General features: G+C 57.9%; 2 protein-coding genes across 3 annotated transcripts; one reads left to right on the top strand and one right to left on the bottom strand.

Moving 5' to 3' along the window:
- Nucleotides 1-1,285: 1,285 nt before the first annotated feature.
- Nucleotides 1,286-5,866, top strand: Mepce (methylphosphate capping enzyme). The gene is made up of 4 exons (XM_021188938.2): nt 1,286-3,298; nt 4,399-4,617; nt 5,039-5,165; nt 5,276-5,866. Exons 1-4 carry the CDS (start codon nt 1,328-1,330, stop codon nt 5,326-5,328), a joined length of 2,370 nt encoding a protein of 789 aa, XP_021044597.2. The 5' UTR covers nt 1,286-1,327; the 3' UTR covers nt 5,329-5,866.
- A 1,799-nt stretch (nt 5,867-7,665) lies between these two features.
- Nucleotides 7,666-8,789, bottom strand: Ppp1r35 (protein phosphatase 1 regulatory subunit 35). 2 transcript variants are annotated; one of them, XM_021188939.1, is made up of 4 exons: nt 8,551-8,789; nt 8,229-8,472; nt 8,009-8,145; nt 7,666-7,918 (listed from the first exon to the last, which is right to left on the bottom strand). In XM_021188939.1, the coding sequence occupies exons 1-4, from the start codon at nt 8,746-8,748 to the stop codon at nt 7,745-7,747; spliced, it is 753 nt and encodes a 250-aa protein (XP_021044598.1). In that variant the 5' UTR covers nt 8,749-8,789; the 3' UTR covers nt 7,666-7,744. The 2 variants fall into 2 exon arrangements, with proteins under 2 accessions (XP_021044598.1, XP_029390479.1); XM_029534619.1 differs by lacking the exon at nt 8,009-8,145 and having other exon boundaries at nt 7,722-7,918.

Here is an 8,789-nt window from a genome sequence, read left to right as displayed (position 1 = left end):
GAGAGGCGCATGCGCGGCGGAAAGCCGCTTCTGCGTCTGCGCAGCCGGAGCAGCGAAAGCCTAGGGAAACTACAAGTCCCGTCATCCTCGCTGGCACCGCTCTCTCCGCGCGCCCACCCCACCCACCCACCCGTAAGATCCTGCGGAGCGCCGGAGACGCTTCGTTCCTCTCTCGGCCTCGAGTCGCTTTCTCTCCCCTGTCTTCGCGCTGTCACTCNATGCCTTTTAGTTTTTCGTCACGCCCTCGAGTCTTGAGACCATCTTGAGCCCCCCCTCCCTCTTGCCTCTCCGGTGCTCTTTCCTGACGAATCGTCCCGTTGCCAGGGCAACCCCGCCAGCCATCGGTCTGCGGACTCTGCACCGAATCGGTGCTTCCCGTTGGCCGGAACAGGGGCCGAGACAGCTCGCTCGCTACCCTTTCCCGCCCACACTCGCGGTGTGTCCGGCTGCGGGGATAACGCTGTGAAGTCCGCACCGGTAGCGGGGGGGGCGCCGCCCTGTGGCAGAGGCGTCCGAGGCCTGGCGGAGGTGTAGGGAGCAGGGGAAGGCGTAGTCGGTGGCGGAAGGAGGAGTCTGGGCGACCCCGATGTGTTCGGACTTGTTTGTTTTCAATCCAGGGGATATTTTAAATAATATATGGCATCTTGTTGATAACAGTTCTTGAGACAGAGCGCTGCAGTCCTTCGCCTACTTTACCACTCNAAGGGGCTCGGCGGGGAAGGGGCGGGGAAAAGGCCGGAGATCGCTCATGAATAATTCATGAGCCCGCCTCTTTGGCTGGGAATGCCCGCCCCTTTGGAGACGTGCTGACGCCCGCGGCGTGTGTCTAACCTAGGGAAACGACGTCACACTCCCCGCCCCTAGGGCGGAGGGGGCGGAGCCTCACCTCCAGCACGTGTTGCCCCCTCTTCCACCCGCGCAAGTCCGAAAGGACAGTGCGCAGGCGCTCTCCGGGAGGGGCGGGGAGGGAGGGAGGGAGGGAGGAGGCGGGGCTGGGAGGCGGCTGCTGGGTTTGGAGCCGGGCGGAGACCGCGGCGCCTCATTCCTCAGGAACAAGGGTCGGGTGTCAAGGAGACCTTTTCACGCCAGCGCCCGCTCCCCGCCTACGGTGGGTGGGATCGCACGGCAGAGACAAAGGCGATCAGTTGGGCTTGGACTTAGCGGCGCAGGGAAGTCGGGTGTCCGTGCGGGGCGGCGGGCGTCTCGGGCCGGGGCCGGGGGAGGCGGAGGCGGTCGGGGCCGGGGGGCTGCCTTTCAACTCTCGGAGCCGTTAAGTTGGGGGGCGCGCTCCCGATGCGCGCGCGGCCTGGGTGGCGGCGGAGCGCGCATGCGTGGGTCCCGGGCGAGCGGGACGCGCGCCCGTCGTGCGCGCTCGCGGCAGAGTGGTAGTGGGGGAGGAGGAGAGGAGGGAGTCGGCGCACGCGCAGTTGGCTCCTCGGCGCGTCCGGGTCTCGCGGGCATCTTGTTTTGGTCTCGCGGGCGAGCGGGGCGCGCTTGGTGTGTCGCGGGAGGGAGGTGGAGGCGCCTGGGCGCGCGGCCGGGCTGCGCGCGCACTCGGGGCAGGAGGGGGGGAGGTGGTCTTAGGAAGGGCCACGGGGGGCTCCCCCCGGCGCTCGGCTCCGTACCCTCGCTCGAGGAANGGGAAATCAAACGGGGAGAGGAGATGATCGAGATGGCGGCGGAGAAGGAGCCCTTTCTGGTGCCGGCCCCGCCGCCGCCGCTCAAAGACGAGTCGGGCGGAGGGGGCGGCCCCGAGGTGCCACCGCACCGAGAGGCTGCCTCCGGGGGGCTCCGCGACGGGACGGGACACGGGCCGGGCCCACGCGCGCACTCGGCCGGGGCCGCAGCCAGCGCAGGGGGCGGCCCCCAGGCACAGGCGCACGGGGAGCCCCACGGGCGAGCCGCCGCTCCTGCGGACGTGGGGGAGGAGCGCCGGGGAGGGGGCGGGACGGACCTGGGTCCCCCAGCCCCTCCTCGACCTCGCAATGGCTACCAGCCCCACCGACCCCCGGGGGGTGGTGGGGGCAAAAGAAGAAATAGCTGTAACGTGGGGGGAGGGAGCGGTGGAAGCTTCAAACATCCGGCCTTCAAGAGGCGCCGGCGAGTGAATTCGGACTGCGACTCCGTGTTGCCATCCAATTTCCTTCTGGGGGGTAATATATTTGATCCACTGAACCTGAATAGCCTCCTGGATGAGGAAGTGAGTCGCGCGCTCAATGCGGAGACCCCAAAGTCATCCCCACTTCCGGCCAAGGGGCGAGACCCTGTGGAGATCCTCATCCCCAAAGATATCACTGACCCGCTCAGTCTCAACACTTGCACTGATGAAGCCCATGTAGTGCTTGCCTCACCACTCAAGATTGGTCGCAAGCGCCATAGACACCGGGGACCGCACCACCAGCAGCAGCAGCAGCAGGCGTCTGGAGGGAATGAGAGCAACGCCGCAGCCGCCGCCACCACCGCCGCCGCGCTGCCCACCGACCCCCTCACGCCCTCACTCCATGGGGAGGGTGCTACACAGCAACAGCAGCAGCAGCAAAACAGAGGCCAGAACCGTGATGCCCCTCAACCCTATGAACTCAACACAGCCATCAACTGCAGGGATGAAGTTGTGTCTCCCCTTCCATCTGCCCTGCAGGGTTCCTCAGGCTCCCTTTCTGCCCCTCCAGCTGCCTCAGTTACCTCTGCACCCTCCACTTCCTCCTCCTCCCGACATCGCAAACGTCGCAGGACTTCCAGCAAGTCAGAGGCAGGGGCTAGGGGTGGAAGCCAGGGTTCCAAGGAAAAGGGCAGAGGGAGTGGAGGAGGCCGTCACCACCACCACCCACTACCTGCAACTGGCTTCAAAAAGCAACAGCTAAAGTTCCAATANGGGAATTACTGCAAGTACTATGGCTATCGCAATCCTTCCTGTGAGGACGTGCGCCTTAGGGTGTTGAAGCCTGAGTGGTTTCAAGGCCGGGACGTCCTAGATCTGGGCTGCAACGTTGGCCATCTGACCCTAAGTATTGCCTGCAAGTGGGGCCCAGCCCGCATGGTGGGGCTGGACATTGATCCCCGGCTTATCCACTCTGCTCGCCAAAATATCCGACACTACCTGTCGGAGGAGCTTCGTCTCCAAGCTCAGACTTCTGAGGGGGACCCAGGGACAGAGGGGGAGGAAGGGACTATCACTGTCCGAAAAAGGAGCTGCTTCCCAGCCTCACTGACAGCCAGCCGGGGTCCCATCGCTGCACCCCAAGTGCCCTTGGATGGAGCAGACACGTCTGTCTTCCCCAACAATGTCGTCTTCGTCACGGTAAGAGTCCAAAGGCTCTCGGAATAGGGTTCAGATGTGAAGATGAGATTAAATAGGAATGTGTTGGGGGGATGGTCATGACCTAGAGGTCTATCCATGCATCTGTCCCTCCATACAAGAACATCTCCTGGAGAACAGTCTGCATTGGCCAGAGAGTCTACTGGGTGTTGTCTCTCTGCTCCTGTAACGTGGAAAGTGGGAGCTCTAACATCTGGTCCTTTCTCATGACTACAAACAAGGATCTCATCCCAACATAGCATGACTTGTCCTGCTTCCAACTGGGACTATAATCCAGGGAATCCACTTTCCCCTGAGGGTACTTCTGTTCAGTCCAGATGGAACCTTATCCTCAAATCTCCTGAGGGAGCCTGAAGTTGGGTGTCTTTGGGAGAGGGGATCTTTGTAGTTTGGGGTCAGCTGCTTTTTGTTAACCTAGATACAACACAAGACTTGAAATTACTGGTCAGAAACCCATAGGCCTGCCTTCCCCGTGCTGACTGAACAGTGAGAGGGAGGCAGTGAAAAGGACTACATGGAGGAGAGTGCCCAGCCTGGTAGCAGATGTCCCTGTCAGTGCTGGCCTCCTCCAGCAGGCAGTTGTTAGGCCATCCAGGGGAACTTTTGTCAGTGGCTTAGCCTGGGAAAATGTCTTCCCAGGAGTGGTGACGAGTTTACCTTCTTTAAAACAAAGGTTTCCTGAGGTTATTTTGCTAGAGAAAGACTAGACCTGAAACACGACTTACGGAAAGAGTCTCTGCCTTTAGAACTGTGGCCTTTGTATGTGAGGTCTCCTGGGCAAGAGCGAAAATAAGCACAGGCTGGGGTCTTGGGAACACCCCAGAATTCTCCAGTCAGCCCTTGGTAATGAGCTCAGTGTAAGCCTACCCAGGCTCCCTTCTCTGTTTGGTTTAGTACCAGGAACAGGAAAGGGAGATGAGAACATGAGGCTGAAAGGAGGNGCTGTCTCTCGGNAAGAGCCTCAGAAGGTGGCCACCAGGGGCTGAAGTGAGGTTATGTGTAGGACTCCAAGTCTATAGGTGGTTGTGGGGCCAGTGGAGCTCCTCACCCCTCTAACATCCTTCCCCTCTTCTGGCCCACAGGGTAACTATGTCCTGGACCGAGATGAGCTGGTGGATGCCCAGAGACCGGAGTATGATGTGGTGCTCTGCTTCAGCCTCACCAAGTGGGTGCACCTGAACTGGGGTGATGAGGGGCTGAAGCGAATGTTCCGCCGGATCTACCGGCATCTGCGCCCTGGGGGTATCCTGGTCCTGGAGCCCCAACCGTGGTCCTCCTACTGCAAGAGAAAGTCTCTCACGGTGAGTTGGGTTTCTGGAGAGGGAATAATAATCATCTTTATTTTTACTGGGGATTGAGCCTCTCACCTCACGCGTGGTAGGGATGGTGTTCTCTCTACCAGTGAGCTACAGCCCCAGCCCTTTTTTTCCCCAAGAATGCTTTTATGTATAGCCTTGGCTGCCCTGAAACTTACTCTGGACCAGGCTGGTCTTAAACTCATAGAGCAGCCTGCCTCTGCCTTCTAAGGGTTGGACTACCACCAACTGGCAGGCCCCTTTATTAGAGACTGGCTAAGCTGCTGGCCTGAACTGGCTCTGTAGTACAGGCTGATCTCNAACTCTTCATCTTCCAGCTCAAACTTTCTGAGCAAGGAAAAAGGATGAGATAATTGGCCAAGGAAAAAGGTGGTANGTAGAAGTAACCCCTTCCCTTTTTTCCCAGGAAACAATCTATAAGAACTACTTTCGAATCCAGCTGAAGCCAGAACAGTTCAGTTCCTACCTGACATCCCCAGAGGTGGGTTTCTCCAGCTATGAGCTTGTGGCCACACCGAGTAACACCTCCAGAGGTAAGAATGGCTCGTTTTGTGGGCTAGGGGGGGAATAGTCCTGGCTGCAAGGGTACAGACCCTGTGGAGAACCCCAGGGTCCTACCCACCTGCCTCTGTCTTCCCTTCAGGCTTCCAGCGTCCTGTGTACTTGTTCCACAAGGCTCGATCCCCCAGCCACTAAGTGGCCTTCTGAGAAGTTGTAAAGAGACTGCCCTTGCTGCTCCTGAGGACCTGGGGGAAAAGGAAATTATTCCAAGGTTTTCCCTAACTCCAAAAAGTTTCTCCTTTTCTTGGATCTGTAAAGAGAGCTTTTCCTAAGTTGCTACCCCACATCTCCTCCCTGACACCTCTGGCACTTGAGCAAGCCCAGCTGTGCTAGAATTCCATCAGCTTCCTCTCCCAGCCTACTGGGCTGGATGGCATGGACTGTTTGCTGACTCTGTCCTCCTAGGACATGGGAAGGGGGAATGTCAAGTTCTCTAGGCCCTTCCTCCTGTTCTCAGGAGACTTCCCGCTTCTCCTCAGCCTTTGTTCCTAGCTGCACTTAAANGGACCATGGATGGACTAAGGGTGTTAGAGGGGAAGTTTGGTAAGGAGACAAACAGGTACTGTGAAAGTCCTTCTGCTGTCCCCCGGTGGGAGGGAGCTGGGTTTGGAAATGTGAGAACAGCACAATAAACTTGATAACTCGGGCAGTGGCCCCGCCCTGTGTTCAGCCTCTCTAGAGGTAGTAAGTGCCTCCTAGTGGGNTTGTGTGCTCCCTTTGCCCGCCCTAGGCCCTCCAGGGTGGGTTTATTGGGTGTGGTTGGGTGTGGTAGTACATAGGCCTTTACAACAGCACTTGGGATGNAGAGGCAGGCAAGATCTCAAAATGTGAAGCCGGCCTAGGTTGACTGCATAGTGATTCAGTGTCTCAAAGAGTCAGTAGTTTAGTTTGGAAGACTGTTGGTGCCTGTCTTAGGAGGTTCCTATTGCTGTGAAACACCATGACCAAAGAAAGTTGGAGAAGAGGTTTACTCAGCTTACGCTTCCACATCTCAGGGGAAGGCAAGGACCAGAAGGCATGGCTCATGTTAAAGCCATCGAGGGATGCTTGCTTAATTGCCCTTGTGGCTTACTTTCTTATGGCCCCAGGACCACCAGCACAGGGATGGCCCCACCCACAATGAGCCAGGCCCTCTCATCAACTACTAAATAAATGTTCTGTAGGCTTGCCTACTGTCTCATCTTATAGAGCATTTTCTCAGTTGAGGCTCCCTCCTGGTGACTAGCTTGCATCAAGGTTGATAGAAACTAGACAGTACAGTTCCCTTACACAAAACTTAAGATGGTAGTGGGTCCAAATTACCTTCCTCAAAAGAAACTCCAGATAAGTGTTTGTGTATGTAAGTTTGAGGCAGGCTAACTTTAGTGGGGGTTGGCAGTGGAGGTAAAATGGAACCAGAAAGTTAATAGCTTAGCGCCACAAACTTGCTACAGGACCCTTGGTGAAATGAGATGCTTGGGTGGTTTACAAAATGAAAGCCTTGATTAGTTTGTCAAGAGCAGCTGGAACCTTGAACAAACACTGAGCATCCTCCTGTTGGTCCCAAACAAGAGGGACAACAACACTCGGAAGGAAGCCAGCAACGTCCCCTTTGAAGCAATCATTACGTGTTAAAACCCACATTTGGAAGCTGGACGTGGTGGTGCACGCCTTTAATCCCAGCACTTGGGAGGCAGAGGCAGGCGGATTTCTGAGTTCAAGGCCAGCCTGGTCAACAAAGTGAGTTCCAGGACATCCAGGGCTATACAGAGAAACCCTGTCTCGAAAAACCCACATTTGGGTAGGTACTTTTTGCCCAGAAGTATTTGAATAGCCAGATGTACACGCCTTTGGTCCCAGCACTCGGAAGCAGAGGCAGGCGAGTCTCTTGAACTTAAGACCAGCTCGGATTACATAATGAGTTCCAAGACAACCAGAGCTATGTACAGAGACAAATATAGTTTGTACAACTAGGACATATGTGTGCAGTGTTGTTTTGAGACAGTTAAAAAGTAACTTAGGTTGCCCTGGAATACCTGATCCTGTCTCTACCTCAAGTGTTCATCACACCCAGCCAAAGTGAAATTTAAAATACTTTGACTACTGTTTGTCTGTGCACTTGCACACTCAACTCTGGGGATTTAACCTAGGGCTTTGTACATGCTTCCCGGGTACTACCACTGATCTAAACCTACCCTGCCTGAAACTATCAAATTAATTTGTGTAACTCAGACTGTCCTTTGGACATTGAATCCTTCTGCCTCAGCCTCCCAAGTGCTGGGACATACTTGGAACTTGTCAGGCTAAGGCTCAAGTTCTAATAACTAAGGGTGGCGATTTAAATGGAGAGGAAGGTCTGACCCCACACTTGGGACAGTGCTTTCCACTTGCCATGGGGGTTGGGGACAGGAAGAGGGTAGAGGTTCCAACCAGGACCTAAGACCCTGAAGCAGTTTAATCCTATCTAAACTCCCAAGAACAGTTCGGTAATTTAGGGGGGAAAACACTTTATTCTATTAAAAAAAAAAACAAACTAACAAAAATAAAGACTAGCATTCCAGAGTTTTGAGGGCTACGCTTCCCAGCGCCTCAGCATCCGATGCATGAGAAAAGTATCTTCTGAAGGGCGGGGCCGGGCTTGGAGCCTGAGTGGGGGCAGCCCATCCACTGTCAAGTGCGGAGATTCGGACCACAGAGAATCTGGGTTGCACAGCATGGTCATGTCTGGCCCTGGCCCGAGCACCTCCTATGGGAAGGTGAAGCAGGTTACACTCCAGGAGGAGGAAGAGGGCCCGGGGGGTGGAGGGAATCCAAGCCCCTGGATCCCTTCCTTCACCTTCAGGGGCGGGGCTCGGGGCGGCGGTGGCAGCAGCGCCAGCTTCTCCCTCAGCGCCGCGTTCAGAACCTGCTCCTCGGGCACCTGCAGACTCACCAGGTCTCGGTAGAGTCGCTTNGAGCGCGGCACGTTCAGCCCTGGAGCGCAGGGAAGGCGGGATTGAGGGACGCCCTTCACCCAGGCCACCGCGCCGGGCGGGCCGGCCGCCTGCCCCCCTCACCCTCCGCCACGGTCTCCTCCAGGGCGCAGCGGGTCTGGAACGACTTTCTCAGCTGCTCCTCCACCGCCTTCGAGGCATCAAACTGGCCGCTGGCGACAGCGGCGCGCGCGTTCTGCAGCTCCAGACCCAGAGCCAGGCTGCTCTGCAGCGCGGGTGCCTCCAGCTCGTGATCGTCGCCCGCTGCACCGGGCGCCGGCGGCGGCTCGGACCGCACCGGGGAGGGCGGCGCCAGCTGGAAACGAACCTGGGAGTGGGGGGCGGCACGGTGAGCTGCAGCCTCGGGGCGCTCGGCGGGCGGGGGCCGGGCCTTCCCGCCGCTCACCTGCCGCCCCCTCCGGCTGCCGCCCCGCCGCCCCTTCCGCGGCTTCGGACTCTCGGGCAGCGGGCTCGGGCTAAGGCTCAGGTCCAAGCCGGGCTCGGGCTCCGGGGCTCGGGGTTCCGGGGCTCGCGGCTCCGGGGGTGGCCCCAGGGCCTCCTCGCTCTCAGTGGACTCTGAGGCGGACGCCCCGGAGCCCCTCATCTCGTTCTAGAGGCGCGGGTGTCGGGGCGCGGCGTCGCCTC

Source organism: Mus pahari, unplaced genomic scaffold (assembly GCF_900095145.1).
Source record: "Mus pahari unplaced genomic scaffold, PAHARI_EIJ_v1.1 scaffold_10907_1, whole genome shotgun sequence".
In the NCBI taxonomy this organism is placed as follows: Eukaryota; Metazoa; Chordata; class Mammalia; order Rodentia; family Muridae; genus Mus; species Mus pahari.
This window is presented reverse-complemented; position numbering and strand designations above follow the sequence as displayed.